This window comes from Melanotaenia boesemani, chromosome 22, assembly GCF_017639745.1.
Source record: "Melanotaenia boesemani isolate fMelBoe1 chromosome 22, fMelBoe1.pri, whole genome shotgun sequence".
NCBI lineage: Eukaryota > Metazoa > Chordata > Actinopteri > Atheriniformes > Melanotaeniidae > Melanotaenia > Melanotaenia boesemani.
The window spans coordinates 19,336,166-19,352,999 of NC_055703.1; the positions used below are offsets into that span (position 1 = coordinate 19,336,166).

Here is a 16,834-nt window from a genome sequence, read left to right on the forward strand (position 1 = left end):
AGGCTGAATGGAGATATAATCTGAGAAGCTGTTAAGCTGCATTTTTGGGAAGTGCAGGATTGGGTCAAGCTTTGCTGAACTTGACTGCATCCTAAAAATCTATACTAAGCACAAAAAGCTTGTGAGAAAGTGGGAAAGAAAAAACATACAGAATACTATAATTAACTTGTAAATATAAGACCAAAGAATGCTAAAACCTAAGGCTGTGTGTTACGACCCACTTTAGGGTTGCAGTGTCCTTAACACTGTGCTATATTCCAGTGGTATAGACTTTTAGCATCCTTTAAAAATGGATGCATCAAGTTGTAGTGAAAGAAAATAAAGGAGTGAGAAATTGCCAGTATAGTTTACTGGTTCACAGCATGGCACTTCCACCATTGAAAACATTTGTGCAACTCTGTTTGGAACAAATGAGAGACCCTCAAGGTCGACTGCTTAAAGAGAGAGTAGAATTCCTAAAAGAAGCTCTGCTTTTGATCAATCTGCTTTTTCATTTATGGCGGTTAAGGAATGGAATAAACCTCCTGGTGCTTTAAAAGCATGTGATGGCTTTCAGATTTTTTCACGTGGTACTAATGGATTTTTATAAATCAGTTTAGTGCATGGACATTGTATGTATTGTAATTTTTACATATTATGGTTGTCTTTTATTACTATTAATCCTTTGGTTTTAATAGTTGTTATTAAATTTATCGGATAAGAAACTTAATAGGGGACTAGGTTAATCCATTTTAATATCTTATAGTTAGAGGTTCTATTGTTGCTTGTTGCTGCTTGTTTAATGGCACTTATAATTTTTTATTTAACTGTATTAATTCACCTGATGCAATATGGTGATGATGGCTACAGGCAGTTCATAGACAAATTTTACTTCTTCAATTTAGGGTTCTTAAATACCATCTAAAATATCAAAGCTGTCACTTTGGTTGGTTTTTGTACCAACCCTCGGTATTGTCAGATTTGATTGTTTACATCTTGCTAAGATAACAGTTGTGTATAACCTGAGTTCTCTGCTACACCCCCTATTGAAGTCATCAAGGAAACCCACACTGATGACACAGGTATGTTTACTTGAAACTGAAATCATCTATGTGATCCCATGCTTTAAAAAGCAAGTACATTTCTGGCCTTTCTATACACAGTTGAAAGAAACGTACTTCAGTCCATATATGAAAAAAAAGGTTTAATAACCGAATTGGAGCACTGTGACTGTACAATGGGTAGAATTAAGAGAAATAAGAGAGCCTCGTGGTTGTCGGGTGTTTACAGAGGTCCACTCAGACAAAGCATTGGCCTTCATTTTCTAGAGGTAAACTAATAATACAAGAAATGTTATCTGGAAAAAAAGAATTATAAAAGGGAAAATGTACAAGGTTTGCAGTGAAATAACTGGAGCAGCTCATTGGGCAGAGATCCTGCTGTCTTCTGGGTACAGTCCTTGGTAAGAGTTGTCTCTGTAATGCCATGATGTGCTCTACAGCAGTGTTATGTGCTGCTGCTATACAACAGCGTACTGCTGATACAGCAGCTCCCGGATCTTATAGTAGTCATCACACAGGCAGCCTTCCAGACCGATGCGCCCGGCCTCCGTCTGTACAAAAAGAACATAAAGATGCAGAGGTCGTTTCAGTCCCCGAGCAACAAGATTGAACCTATGGATGCAGATAAGCAAAGCTTCTGCAGCAGGCTGTTGCCCTGTAGAACAACTGAGGTATGTTGCTGTTTCCTTTCTGAATATTTGGATCTGAACCGTTGAATCTGCACCAACACGTTCCATTTAAATAGCACCCAAACACACACACATACGCTCCTTGATTAAACTCAGTTCTCTTTGATTTCATTTTCTGGGTTGCATCTATTTTAAGTTCTTGTCAGTTATGCAGTTTGTTGTTCGTATCTTGGCTCTCTCCTCCGTATACTTTTACTTTAATTGTTAAGTCTGTGATTCCTTTACTTTACAGTCTTTTATCTGCGCTGAGATGTTGTCATCTGCCACTGGGGTTTTATATCCTACTTAGGAGACCTGTAACTTTTTTATGTTTAATGTTTCACTTTGCTTTCGTGTGGTTATGTTAATTTAATGTGGGCGAATGTTTGAGCCTTGAAGATTTAGTTTTCTGAAGTTTGTCTTATGACAATAATCAGTTTTTATGAGCTCAGAAAAAGGGGTTTCTTGCAGTAATGAGTAAATATTCCTGGTGTTGATACAAACACTAATTAACAGAGGCAGGAAGATGCTCCTTCATACATACAGCCTATAGCTGTAGCCTGTGATTCTCTAAACTCCAGACTGAAGTGCTGTTTTCTTAATGGCACCTTCAACTGCTTGCTTGGTGAACTTAGAGACCTCTTTAATCAAAATGCATGAGCCATCATTACATAAAGGGAGAAGTTCAATGGGTTGCACTTCACTATAATATTAGCATGTCTCATGGGGACACTTTTCAGCTGTGTATCTCTTCACCTGATTGCTCACAGTCAACGAAATCTAAGACAACAGAGACACCAGTGTCATGGGAGAAGAATTCATCTCAGATGGTAGCTTTGAGTAGTTATTTTCTGTAGGCAATCTTTAAATGTTATTTAAAATACAGAGCAAGTATTTCGGAATGTTTTTTTTTTTTTTTTTAAAAAACATCAATCCAATCATATACATATATCAACTATTCAAGTCTTTGATATATGATCCTTGCTAAGATTAAATCAAACCAGAAGCTGAGGATTTTGTCTGCAAGATTTTAGCTGAAGGAAAAAGAAAAGATAAATAAATAAAAGAAATCTTCTGGTGCATTGCTCTGTGCTGGCTACTTTCCATGTTGTGGTGGGTAGTGCTGCAGGGAGCTGATGAGAAGCACACTCAGTGAGCCAGGGGCAAGGACACTCACCCTGCGGACGGCCACCATGTTGTTGCATACCAGTACTCCTCCCACAAACTCGGCCTGGATGCCCTCTCTCAGCAGGACCTGCTTGAAGTCAGACAGGCGAGGCTCATTGATGAAAACAGACTGATGCCCTGGAATCTGCAAAGACAGTGGAAAACACTCCAGTCAGACTGCTTCTCAAATGGGCTGTTTATATGCTCTTTTGGACACAGACAATCAGAATCACGTGGAAATTCCAGCTGACAGTCTAAGTATGGGCTTTTCCACATAAACAGAATAAGTTTGCTTCTTGTTGGTGAATAAAAAAAAAACTATCTAAAAAATATTCATAACACTTTTGCTGATTTAAGGCTCAACCTGGACAAGCAAACTGTGTGCACAACATGAAAATGGCATCAAAACTGGGCTGGGTGTTCGCGGTTGCTAAACATAAACCAATTCAGTTCATCACTTGTTAAAAGATCAAAGAAAGTCTTTGGCAATATGTTATAGATGAGCTCTTCTCCATGTCTCACTTCAGTCAGGAGCTACTGCAGCAGCTACTGGAACTTTAAAGCCAACTGCTTCTCAAGCTGTCATTTTTCATGTAATATGCATTGAAACAAAGACTGAAAATAAAGTTACCTTTAAAAAAAATGTCATAGTAGAGCCATCCACTCAAAAAATTTCTACAAAAATACAAGACACAAAGCACCCTCTTTGAGCCAAACACAGTTGGAACTGCTATGTGGTATAGCATTCCTGACTCACATCAACACTTAGAGCTCTTTGAAAAAAGAGATTATGTTTGATCTTTCTTTCAAAAGAAACTTGTCTGTTTTTTTTTCCCTAAATCAAAACCCAGGTCACTTTCATATGTGATCCTAAATCAGATACATATCTGATTTATTCCCCAAGGTGACCTCAGTCTAAATGGTTATGTCGCATTTCATCCAATTTCTACACGATTGAAGTGAGATGGATATCACAATTTTGCACCGGAGGAGATGGGATGCACACACACAGCATGTCGTGTGTGATGTCACATCTTCTTCTGCACATGCAGATCACTTCATGGTCGTAGACTGTTCACACTGGAGTCTGATGATGCTTGCCTTTAAATTATAATGTGAAGAACCTTTTAGAAAAATGGGATCTCAGCTAAAAAAAAAATCGGAACTAAGTGTGACGACCTGCAGTGTAAATGTAGCCAAAATGACCTGGGTCTGATCTGAACAAAGCTGGATTTGTGCAGTTCAGACTGCCATAAAAAGCAAAATGTAAGAGAAAAATCAGATGCATAACTCCTCCAATCACAATGAAGTTATATTTAGGTTTACTCACTAGAAATATATAAGGGGTGGGACTTTAACGTTTTAACTGCTATTAATTAATTACAAAGAACTAAATATGTTAAAAAATTTGATTCAGTTATCCATTAAAATCCATTTAAATTAAAAAATGTTGCTTTTTGGGGCAAGTCTTGTTATGCGATTAAAATTAATTTATTACAAAGCCTGCAATTAATTAGCTAATTTTTTTAATCGAGTGTCACCCCTAAAAAATACATATAAATGTAAATATAAATATATATAAAATTATACAGACTAAGACTCATTGCAAGGCATCATTGCAATAACTTTCTAAGCAGTTAAATTTCAGCTTCCCACCTCATTTGGAGGTAGCGGCTCCAGCGTGGGAATGACATCGCTCTCTTCGGAGAGCTCCTTTTCATCTTCTCCAAAGAGGGTCTTCATGGCGCGCTGTGCTGCCACTGCTGTGGCATTGTGGTCGATGTCGAGATCGGGGGCGACGTCTATGGGCATCTCACTGTCTTCCATCTCCTCTTTTACACCCTCCTCCAGCATCACACCCGTATCCACCTTCACTACACGCATGTCCAGCACGCCTTCGATCCACGCCAGCTCCGTGTCTTTGGCCTTGCAGAACTGCAGAGAGCTCACCAAGGAGTCTTTCAACCGCACCTAACCATGAGAAAACAAGATGGAGCTGATGGTCTGTTTAGGAATACATTTAGAGACTTTAAAGTAAAAAACAAATGACAGTTGACACTACAAACTGTACCTAACCTTTGATATTTTAGGACACACCTAAACTAAAAGAAGCAGGATATATTGGCAGACCTGGTAGATATGTGTCTCACTGGTGGCATCCACAGTTTCCTGCAGTTTGGGTGTGTAAACTTTGATGTCTTTGCTGAAAGCCTTGCAGGACTCAGCCAGGTCCAGACTGGCGTCTGGTGGCCCGCGAACGATCACCAGCTGTCTGGGTTTCATCTGATTAATAATCTTTTTTATGGAGTCGCCATCAGAGCGACCTTCGTAGTCTATGTACATCACCCTTGCTCTGCAAAGAATTAAAGACAGTGTTAAACTTTTGGATGATGCTTCTTAACCAAACCTTGTTGAGAATCAAGGCAACATTTCTTGCTTGAGCTTGGGTTTATCCAGGCAAGGCATGCCATTGTTATGGGAATTTAAATCTGCTGCTCAGAAAGATCACTGACCTTATTTCAAGACTTTCTATACTTGAGATACATTTAGTTGGGACAACAGACAGATCCTGATCCATGGGTTCATCTCCATTAGTCAATCCAGACTCCAGTTTGCTCTTCTCATCTTCTGTGGCTTGCAGTTCAGGAACCAGAAACTCCTCAAGCCTTGAAAAAGCACAACGTGTGTGAATTGATAACAGCAGATAATTGGCTCCCAGCATTTCATATACTGCATTATCTACTTCATTACCTGATGATTTCTCCATACTCGTCCCATTTGATTCTCTCCTCGTGTGATGGGAACATTGGATATGACTTTTTGGCTTGTTTGAAAAAGCTGCCTTTGCGGCTCCCCTCGCCCTTCATCATCAAATCGTGATGCTTTGTTTTCACCACAGCTGGCTGATCCAGATCATCGTCCATGTCACTGTCATCACTAGAGTCAACGTCCACCCTGCAGATCCACAAAACAAATTCAATGGGACATGGTTACCATTTGTATTACAGTTGACTTTTCATTTGATTTACTGTTAATTCACTATAAAAAAAATAAGCTAATCTTGAAATAAAATTCTTGTGTCATTTTAAAACTTAAGCCTAAATTCCCCATTTGTGACCAAAACCAGCCAGGTGACCCATTTAGCTCTCCATATGGTGACTAAAACTCACTGGTTTGTATGTGTGATGAAGATGTCGCTCTCTTAGTTTCAATTTGGTAGATGATGAGACAAGGTGATTAGTGGCATCAGTCAGATTTGGGCCTGTTGTTTTCTAGCTGATAAAAAAAAACTCCCTTTTCCCTGCCGTCTTGGACTCTTTCAAGCACATGGGACATCACCCTGCCTAAAATATCTGAAGCATATTGCTTCATTTTGCACGCTTCACACAAAACCTGGAAACAAGCACTTAAGAATTATATTACAGTTGTTTTGCAGTTGCCAGATATGGTATTCTCACTCAATAATGGACCAATTCCAGAAAATGTTTCCGCCTATAATTTAAATCCCAAATTAGGTAAAGAGAGTCCATATTGAAAAACATTGAGCATTTAGCCATCCATGATCTATTTCTACTTGGACTTACTCTTTTGCTTGTTCAAGCTTTTTAGCTGCTTCATTCTTTATTTTCTCCTTTTCCAGATATTCCTCCAGCTCCTTGCCTTCAAGTTTAATTCTTTTCCTGACCTGTCATATCAAGAATAAAAGTATGAAAATGATGCAAATGACAAATTCAGCATTGCAGTCTAAAAGTGGGACAGAAGGTTCTGACAGGGAAAATGCAGCATAGAGGGAGAAGTATTGGCTCTTTTCTGAGGAAAAAAAAAACCCCAAAACATTATTACTGCTTAACTGACCTCCAGATCCAGCATCTTTTCTCCGGGGTGGTCGATAAGGTAGCGTGCCAATGTTCCTGGTGTGGTGCGGTAGGTTAAGATGATCGAATTTTTTGCATTTTGACACCACTGGATAAAAAGTTCTCTGGAAAAACCAGATTCAAGGTCTGGCTGGCTGCAAAGCACCACTTTTGGGCTGGGCACCCGGGCCAGGTCCGCTAAACTGTGGCACAAGGTCAAGTGTCGAAACTGGAAGGGATTGTTCCTCTTGTCCTCAAAACACCTCATGAGTTTGTCACTCATCCACTCCACCTGTAGAGAATCAGTAATATTCAATAATGACTATGGAAAAGGCAACTTTTAGTATAGGACTGTTACGTGCTATTATGTCTCTTTACAAACACAAAGATTAATTCATATTTTGTTACTAGCAAATAAAACTACATTTCTTTTCAAGTGTGATAAATACCTGGGATTTGGAGAATTCCACCACATTGTAGCTAACATTGTTGAGCAGTGCTAGCGGGTAAACTCCTAACCCAGCATCCTTTGTTCTCCAAATCTGGTCCAGGAGTTGGGCCAGTTCCAGCACACGGCCAGCTGTATCCACGGCAATAAGAACGTTCCCATCACCACGGAGGGTCTCCATGACATTGGCTTTGGGAGGGAAAATGGAAGAGAGAGAGAGAAAAAAAAGAAAAATATCATATAATGCATTTTTCACAATTTCCAACATTATCTGAGCACAGCAATAGCAAAAAGACAAACAGGTTCAGACACCAGCATCATCATGATTAACCTCTGCAAGTTATTAATCTATCTTCAATTTAACTCACTATGCTAATAAAAACTACAAAGTTTTGTAAATATTACTTACTTAACAGGAGCTCATCTCTTTGTTTGCGACGTGGTTGTACATATGTGGCATTGAAGGAATCTGTGATAAGTAAAGATGGACGGCTAATACTCTCCAACGTGCATCCATTAAGGTGGCTAAAACAAACAGATCAAAACAGCATTCAAACTAAAAACCAAACTACCAACATGTCCCGATTTCATTTGTATTTTTTTCTCTCTGCTTACATTTCTCTCTTGTGGTTGAAGTCCACAGCATATACAATCTCTTCCTCCCCATCCTTGACAATTTTCCAAATGGTACCGCCAATCATGTGTCCAGCTGGAATAGGAGTGATGGAAAGGCCGTGCCCTTTTCCTGTAGAGGGGGGGAAAAAAAAAAAAAAAAAAACTTATGTAGGCCCTATACTAGTGTTTCTCCTGATTTGAACTGGCCTGCAGTGAATTTACCTTTTAGATTTACAATCTGAGAGTATTTCAGCTGCTGGATTTTATCAAATGCACTGTCCACGTCGTCAAGGGTGAAGAGTGTAAAATCTTCACTATTGTTTCGAGACTAAGGGGGTAGAAGGAAAGATTTAGGAGAAAAATAAATAGTTTTGCACCAAAAAATATATCTTAATAAGCATCATCTCAGCACAAATTATGTGTCATATCACCGTCTAACAGTACCTGATATAAATCATACATGAACATCTGACCCATCTTGTACACAGGAATGGTGGCGTAGATTGTACAGTTAAGACCTAGTTTGCCTACAGCATAAGGCAATGCTCCAAGGTGAATGGGGTCAGGGTGGGAGAGAAGAACTGCATCAACCTGGTGAACATATCTGGAGGGAAAAATTAACATCTTTATCACAGGGCAAGCAGTTGAATACGATATTTTCTAATAAATAATGACTGATGCATACCACGGTCATTTCTTGCTAAATTGTTGATTTTCGAGGCATAGACCGACAGTAATTTTTAAACGTATCTACTGAGATGTTTGTAGTGTCCCAGGAGCTGTGCCAAGAGTTGTTTTGAGATCAATAAAATACACAAGGCACAAAAAGATGGGCAACCCCACACTTACCGCTTCATGGCATCGATGATGTCCATAGAAAAGTTCTCGTCCCAACCACAGTCCAAGAGGAAGCGAAACTCATCCACCTGCAGCAGGTAACAGAGAGCGGACTCCTCCTGAACCCCTGACACGGCTGTCAGCTTAATAATGGACGTCATTATTCTTCAGCTGTCGCTCTGAAAGTACAGTTAGGTTGAGTACACAATCCTCAAAAGACCTACTTTGGCTTTTATTTGTCTTCAAATACGACTGCGCACAAAACTCATTCATTTCAATTATTCAGTGTACCAAAACCATGTTTTTTTGTAAATGGGTTTTAACTGGCTCATATGAAATAATTTACAACACGAAGCTACATAATTCTGAATTATGGTTTTTAATAGCTAACATATAATAAACATAATAAAACGTTTCGGCGGCTAACCGCAGCTAACACAGTAAGCCTACTTAGCATGCTAGCTTCATATAAACTGCTAGATATGTAAATAGAAAAAGAAACGTAAAGCATACCATTAAACACAAGATAATATAATGATCCTTCACGTGTATACAGTAAACAGTAAAGTAGTGCGTTTTGATAATTCCAACGTCAAGACATCGTGGTTAAGGATTTTGAACTCAGACTTTATTGGCAGACATGTTTGCCGCTACATCACGTGTCAAAAGGCAAGGGAGTGTACCATGTATAGATGTATCAATACGAAAAACTAAATCATGTGAAAACACCAACTTATCTAATACCACACGTTCAATTATTTATTTGCGTACTTAATATCTAGTTAATATATTTAATGTTTACAATCATTGATGAATCTGTAATAGGAATAATTGTTTTATGTTTCCTAAGTTACCACCTCGTCGTTGCGCAGTTGGTGGAGTCCAATGTCCTTACCTCTGTGAATACGGAGAGCTGAAGGCCACGGCTTGGTGTAAACAGAAGGTAATACTTTACATTTCTCAGTGTTGTGTCTTTTTATTGTAAGAGTATGAGTACTCTAAAGTGTCATGCGACAAAAAAAAAGGCAGAAAATATCCATTGATAAACATTCTTAGTCAAAAACCTCATACTAGTTGCTAATGCTAGTTAGCTAGCTAGGGGTTGCAGGTTCTGGTGGTTTTAGTTTTTGATGGACCAACAATAATTTCAGTTTTTAGTTGTACTTCGTGAGTAATTAAATGACAGGCATGGTGCATTTTGTTTGTGATTGTTATTAATAGAGTAAGGTGTGTAATTATAAATAAAATTAAATAAAATGACGTTTTTTCTTGCAAGAATTCATTACTAATGGATACGGTCTTCTCCCGTGGGTTTAAACTACCTTTCAATCAGTACTGGGTCTCTGCTAGAAGTAATATAGATGTGAGGTTTTCATTCAGTTAATGAAACACGTTTAAGATGGGTGAATGAATGTGTACTGTATCCATTGTTGTACAACTGTTGAACCATTCTTCATAATTGCCGACAATCTGATCTCGAAATGTAATATTGATGTTAATACTTTTGAAAACTAAAAGTTGAAATCAGTGACGTGGCCTGTTGCTTCCTCCCAAAGGAAACATGGTCAACGTTGCTGCAGTTGCCCGTGGGTACTGGGGACACATATTCGTTCCCTTGGGCTTCGTGATTGGATGGTACCTTGACAGGCAACAGGATCAGAAGCTCACAGCTTTCAGAAACAAGAGTGCATTGTACAGCAGGTAAGGAAAAGTAAATGGTTTCCATGAATGGAAAAAAAGAGTTATGGTCCACATCACAGGTAGTCTGTACTGAATGCAGTTGCAATGAAAGCTTCAGGTTTTCAAATCATGCTTGATTCTAAGTTGTCTGCTGGAACCAGAATTAACATAATTACTAGTTGTTCAAACCCTCAATCTTAATTTGAAGTTTCCATTTTCAGCACACTTAATCTTTGGGCTTCATGTTCCATTCAACAACCCTATATAGTGAGCTCTTACCTCTTAGAAATGTAAAACCGTCTTAAACTAGCAATTTAACTTTTTCCAAGTAAACCTTTGTAAATGCACATGCAAATCAGCTGGAATAACAATTATCTTATGTCTGCATACAACATTATGAAACTTTTTATCCTCTTTAGGGAGCTGAAGCCTGGTGAGGAAGTGACCTGGAGGTAGACGTTCCCCTACTTGGAAAGCCGTGTCCCCTGTGGTGTGAATGAGTAATGGGTGGTCTTCAAATCTGATTATTTAGGGAGACTCCTGTACCTCTTCTTTTGAGTTGTATCAACCAGAAAATAAAATGTTATTTGCCATCATAATAATTTCACATTAGTTGGTGATTTTTGGCTGAACAACATTTAACTTTGCCAATTTATAAAAAAAAACAAAAAACAAAACTTATTTTAAAGCCAAATAAGGAACATGTTCATTAATAAATTTCTGTTTCAGAAGACCCAAATGAAGACTACTTGGGACAGAAGGGTTTTTAATTAATGATCTTGCTTCATACAAAATTAATTGGAATCTGTTTATGTTGTCAGCTGGACTGAAGAATCTCTGGTGACTACAGAGGTCCCACAGTGTGGATAATCCCCTTCTCAAAAAGCAGCTCAGCCAAAGCGATCTGGAATGGAAAGAGAATTTAATTAATACAAAATTAAGTACCAACACAAACTACAAATTTCACAAGCAAACAGGCTTTTGCATTTGATTTAAATCGATATGTAAACTCAAATAGGGAATTTTATATAAGGTTTGCCCTCATTTCTAAAGCAATGCATGCAAATACTCATCTGTCAAACCATTAAAAAGAAAAAAGTTAAAATAAAAACCTACCCTATCCTGAGCAAAATCACAAGGCAAGCTTCCTACTGCCACAAAGCTGGGATATGAGTGGATCAGAAACTCTATGGCATCTGTGTGCTGAAACAGAAGCGAGGAAGACATCATGACAACATGGCAAAACAGGACACCTGATGCACAATTATGCAAATCTTTACCTCTGTCTGTATTTCAAAACTCTTGGGCTCCTCTTTGTGGTAAACTCTAGAGTTGTCTGTGGTGTAGTAGAGATGAACAGCATCTCCATTACTGCATAATCTGGAGAGAGAAACCCTGTGAGCAAATCACTTGATTATGTTTCATCATAAAGGGAGCGCTTGTATTGCTACTAACTGTGTTACCTGGCACACCCCGCACGAAGAATCCTGATTTGGGTTTGGGTAGTAATATGTGCACCCACGTCCTTAATTGTCCCACCTTCCCACCTAGCTGGTGCACCTTGCACACTGCTCATCAGTTCATCTATGAATGATGATAAAAATTAGAATTAAAAGGGGTGCCAATGTATAAACGTCCTTTCATGAAATATGACTATTTTTTTCCCACCGTCTACCTGGGGTGAGCACGGGAGGCAGACAATCATGAAGAAATTCTTTGGCTTTCTGGTCCACAGCAGCGTCCACCGGAGCATAATTTGGGAGTCTTTTCATCAGGTTCTCAATTCGGGCTAAGAATTTTACTCTGCGCGAGTCCTCCTGAACGAGAATAGTTTCGGTCATAAGAAGGTAGACGGCCTCAAGTGATCAATAAATCATAACTGCTTTAGTAACAAGTGCCTTGTCAGAGTTCTGAACACCCATATATGTCAGGTAGTCCAACGGTAGGCCTCGTCGGAACTCTACGTCTTCCTCCATTGCAACTTCTAAGGCTGCAGGAACAACCTGAAACATGAGGTAAAACAAGTGTGAAGAAATTTTCTTTATGAATGTAGCCTGCTAACTGTTGAGTCAGAGGGAAAGGATTTACAACCAACTTTCAAATCTTTATTCAATCCAGCACAATTTGTATATTGTGCTATGATGGATACTTTTGATATGATTGCATTTTACATGAACATGGTTTAGCTTTAAGGAGAGCCACCATATTAAACTTTTCAGATTGGAAGCAACATTTAGATACTTGATGTGAGCATGTTTTATAAACTATCATTTTAAAAAAAACTATTTTAGAATAAAAGTCAGATTTTAGCACATATATATTTTTTTTTAATCAGATTCAGTAGCTGAAAAGTTAAACCTATTCTTGCATACATACCTTAATTCTGTCCAGGTTTATCAGAAAACATGAGCAACATTTATTATAATAAAGGGGGGAATCCCCTAGAGGGGAAATTTGTTCCAGGTAATTGGTAAAGTTTGATGAACTTGAACCCTGAAGTTCCCTTTTTTCTAATTGTGTAGCTTTCAGTACTTTCCTGTCTCCATCTGCAACAATCCAAGTGAGAATCAGAGTGTATTACCTTCAGCATCAGATGCCCCCAGCTGTTCTTCTGGTATGAGGAGATGGTGATGTGCAGAGAGTGTGTATCTGGTAGGCAGTTGCCCTGATGGATGAATCCTCGAGGAAAGTAGAGAAGATCGCCGGCTTCCAGCACCACATCCAGGATCGGCTTTCCGATCTCTGACTGGTCAAAGTTTGCTGGAGGGGGATACACAAAGGAGATTCTTCAGAAAAATGCCTACCATAAGGTGAATCAGTTCCAAAGATGAAAGAGCAGAATTAGAAATGGCATTTTAGTCATGCATCGAGTTACATTTCACTCTGGAGTTTTGTTTAAAGACAGTCTCATTATAACTTATCTGAAAATCATAAAAATACATAGTATGATATTTTCAAATGTAACAGTTAAATATAAAATTAATATTTCTAATTTTTTATATCCAATATATTTAAATATGATTAATAATAAATGCTAACTATTTATGATTTATCTCTATATTATTATAATAGTTTTTCATTTTAAAAACTAACAAGAGTAATGTTTTTACTCACGACTTGAAAGCACAGGGAGGACCTCCTCGTCTGACCTAGAAAATGGGCAAAAAAAAGTTTAAAACCCCCCAAAAGGTAGAAAAAACTGTGGCATGCTTATACCAGATCTTTGGCTACTTTCTTTTTTTTTTTTTTTTACCTTGGGTTGTAGACTCGCCAGTGCTTCTTTCCTTCCAACTGAACTACAAAGGCCTCAATATCATCATAATGTGGAGCAAAGCCTTGTGTTCCAGGTGGTGTCAGGTTTCTGGTTAAAGAAAGCACTTTAAAAAAACAAAAACCTAAAACAAAGGTGTTTGCATCAATTGATTTTTGGAGCTCCTTCTTACACGTTGGCCCCTGCCATGCTGCCAAACAGCTCCTGGAGGATGGAAAGCACGTTCCACACCATGGAGGAAAAAGCCTGAGGATTCAGCATGCGGAGGGAGCAGCCACTCTGGGGAATGGAAATTTGATGATGACTACTAATCTGCAGCGAGGCAGATGGTGCATAGAACAGAAAATGACATCTAGCTGAAAATATTTAATTGAATATATTGCTTAATGTATGAATATACATCTGGCTTCTTCTTAATGAAGGTGGTCCTGGAAAATATGAAAATGTGAGAAAACTTTAATGACTCCTACAGAGAGAGAGAGAGAGAACAGCTAATTTGCTGCAAAGGGCCCAATTATCTGAAATGCATTTAGGGTTTTAAAACTGTAGTTTCTGCATCAGAAATAATCACATGCCACAGATATATAAATCTACTGTCTGCACCACTGTGTCCTCACCTCATAAAAATCCCATGCAGTGAACGGCAGAGCTCTTCCTGGAGGATTGTGGGTTTCTCTCTTGCCATTAATGTAGCTGGTAACATCCAGGTTCACTCCATACTGAACATCCTCCTTTAATTAAATTATTTTATTTTGGTTTATTATTAACTTTTAGCACCATTTACACAAATGACTCATTCCACTTGTCTAGATGATTATAAGCCTGCACAATAACAGGTTTAAAAAGAGGAATTGTCTTTAATCACAGGTTGGAGACCCCCCTCCTTGTAATCCTACCTTGTTTCTGATACTTACCTCTCTCAATATGCGATCAAATTCAGCTGTTGAAAAAAGTCCCTTATAGTAATCTGGATTCTTGCGTTGAACAAAAATGGGCTTCTTTTCCCATGTTTCCCTTTGGATAAGAGATAAAACAGTATATTATTATGAATGTAATGCAGAAGAAAAAAAATAGAAGATAACATATGTGACTAGTTGAGCAATCTTAGCTGCTAACACTTTATTTCTGATACCCTCCACAACACTTTTTATTCATTTGTAACAAAAAGTTTAAAATATTAACGGTGCATTTCTTTGTTTTTATGTGTATTCATATATGCCTGTTAAATATGTTGCACCTCATTCAGAGGCATTTCTTAAATGAAATCAGTCAGCTCATGCAGAAAAAGTGTTCAAGTGTGAAGATCTGAGCAACAACAACATCTGACAAGGTGGAAACTGCAGTGGTTGGATGACTGGGCCATAGTGTTTCCACGGTTAGCTGTTTTTTTAGGGCATTCCTGGTATGTAGTGGTTAAAAACTACCTACTGTGGTCCAAGTAGGCCAAACTGAGGAAATGTGTCAAAGCTGTCAAATGAAAGGTGGAACGGTGTTAAAGCTACCGAAGTCAAATTGGTGAGTTTGCAGAACAAAGGCTGGTCCACGTGATCCAGTCCCATGGATGTACATCTTATGTATAAATGTCTGAAAATCTGAATGCAGACCATCAGAGAATGTATGGTTTTAGTACCATGCAGCTATTCACTGCAAATAACACCTGATAGGTGGCATGGGAGTGTCTTGCTGCAAAGCAGTAAACCCATTTTCTTCTTTCTTCCAATTTCTTCTTCTAATTTTATTGTTTTTTTAAACCAGGATTATGTGTTCTGCTACACAGCAAACGTGATTGTTAGAAATGATTATAAAATATTGAGAATAAATTATTTGGAAACATCTTAAATAGTTCAAGGTATAATACTGGCTTCACCAGATCTCACTTTAATCAAGCATCTGTGGATCCATGGATGCCCCACTTAACACCTTACAGAGCTCAAAAGATCTGATTGGTGCAGATGCCAGTGCAGAACTCACTATGTTTAGGGGGTAAATTGGAAGGCAATATAGGCTATATTTAACCAGTAGAGCTCAAGTTATACAATACAGATGAACAGCGCAACAAATTTAGTGTTCAACAATGACAACAAACAATTCTCACATCCAATATTAACAGCCAAAGTTGAGGGGATCATTTTTTCCAAATACATCCATGCCCAAGTGACAGAGTGCTACCTGAAAAAGGCACTGGCGGGAATGGGGCTGACAAGCCACTGAAACAGCTTGCGGGCTCTCTCCCTGCTGTTGTTTACTTTTGCCAGCTCGGTCAGCACAACTTCTAAAGAGTCTCCAATGACACAATCATCTTCTTCCTGCTTAAAAAAACAAAACATCGATTAAGTATAAATAAAGCCTCAAGCAATTGGGAGTGAAAAGCAAAAACATGTGTCAGTAAGTACACACGTTTAGATCTAAAGCTGCCTTTTGGTTTTCTTCTCTATGGGCAGCCTTTAGCAGCTTCTTTCGCATCTTCTTCCTTTCAGCTTTCATTTGAGCTTTTATTGCCTGGGCTTTAGCGGCTGCAGCCACATGGTCCTTTTTCTTTTTCTTCTTCACTACCACCTAAAAACATATACGTTAGTGTGATATTGAACATCCATTATTCCAAAGGCTTGGGGGGAAGTGGAGATTTATGCATATGCTTTTATGCCAATCATGCAGCAACAGAACTTTACAATTCTTTCCCAAGTCAGGCTTTAAGTCCTTAGTACGCATCTTTTAAAATATATATATATACCTGTGGCGGAGGTTTCTTAACAGGAGGAGGCAAATCTGACTGCAAAGTTTGATACAAGGAAAAGGCAGACATGTGTTTCCTCTCCATTTTCAAGATGCTACGACATCAACCCGCGACTGCGCCTTCAGCCTCTTCTTCTACGGTTATTTTGTTCTGTAAGGGAGTCACTACCGCCACCCACAGACCAATACTACTACTACTACTACTACTACTACTAATAATAATAATAATAATAATAATGATAATAATAATATTAATAAAACTGAGCCTTAAGAGAACTACCACGGCATTGAATCCACTTATTTATTTATATTTTTAAAGTATTTCAATATTTTTGTTTATTTTTCAAGTAGTTCAACACACACCAAAACATGAAGAAAAATCCAAAGGAATAAAGATAATAGGACTAAAAAGGTCATTTGTAAGGACATTGAAGGCATTGTATTTAATTTTATTTTATATTAATATTTTATGGTCAAATATAACACTTTAGCAGTTTAATAATTTAATGTATTTGCAATTA

At 38.3% G+C, this 16,834-nt stretch overlaps 3 protein-coding genes across 4 annotated transcripts; 1 reads left to right on the forward strand and 2 right to left on the reverse strand.

Moving 5' to 3' along the window:
- Nucleotides 1–1,055: 1,055 nt before the first annotated feature.
- cpsf2 (cleavage and polyadenylation specific factor 2) lies at nucleotides 1,056–9,284 on the reverse strand. The gene is made up of 15 exons (XM_041976047.1): nucleotides 9,143–9,284; nucleotides 8,642–8,808; nucleotides 8,237–8,396; nucleotides 8,015–8,120; nucleotides 7,793–7,922; nucleotides 7,587–7,702; nucleotides 7,179–7,366; nucleotides 6,731–7,021; nucleotides 6,460–6,560; nucleotides 5,627–5,830; nucleotides 5,389–5,541; nucleotides 5,006–5,228; nucleotides 4,532–4,846; nucleotides 2,886–3,020; nucleotides 1,056–1,591 (listed from the first exon to the last, which is right to left on the reverse strand). The coding sequence occupies exons 2-15, from the start codon at nucleotides 8,788–8,790 to the stop codon at nucleotides 1,499–1,501; spliced, it is 2,364 nt and encodes a 787-aa protein (XP_041831981.1). The 5' UTR covers nucleotides 8,791–8,808; nucleotides 9,143–9,284; the 3' UTR covers nucleotides 1,056–1,498.
- A 143-nt stretch (nucleotides 9,285–9,427) lies between these two features.
- On the forward strand, nucleotides 9,428–10,908 carry LOC121633796 (NADH dehydrogenase [ubiquinone] 1 beta subcomplex subunit 1-like). The gene is made up of 3 exons (XM_041976051.1): nucleotides 9,428–9,572; nucleotides 10,186–10,330; nucleotides 10,729–10,908. Exons 2-3 carry the CDS (start codon nucleotides 10,191–10,193, stop codon nucleotides 10,763–10,765), a joined length of 177 nt encoding a protein of 58 aa, XP_041831985.1. The 5' UTR covers nucleotides 9,428–9,572; nucleotides 10,186–10,190; the 3' UTR covers nucleotides 10,766–10,908.
- A 150-nt stretch (nucleotides 10,909–11,058) lies between these two features.
- Nucleotides 11,059–16,434, reverse strand: riox1 (ribosomal oxygenase 1). Of its 2 annotated transcripts, none has more exons than XM_041976049.1 (15): nucleotides 16,312–16,434; nucleotides 15,978–16,136; nucleotides 15,750–15,886; nucleotides 14,495–14,594; nucleotides 14,198–14,311; nucleotides 13,753–13,859; nucleotides 13,563–13,670; nucleotides 13,424–13,458; nucleotides 12,891–13,069; nucleotides 12,208–12,312; nucleotides 11,985–12,126; nucleotides 11,773–11,893; nucleotides 11,590–11,689; nucleotides 11,426–11,512; nucleotides 11,059–11,213 (listed from the first exon to the last, which is right to left on the reverse strand). In XM_041976049.1, the coding sequence occupies exons 1-15, from the start codon at nucleotides 16,396–16,398 to the stop codon at nucleotides 11,154–11,156; spliced, it is 1,641 nt and encodes a 546-aa protein (XP_041831983.1). In that variant the 5' UTR covers nucleotides 16,399–16,434; the 3' UTR covers nucleotides 11,059–11,153. The 2 variants fall into 2 exon arrangements, with proteins under 2 accessions (XP_041831983.1, XP_041831982.1); XM_041976048.1 differs by having other exon boundaries at nucleotides 15,750–15,889.
- Nucleotides 16,435–16,834: the final 400 nt, after the last annotated feature.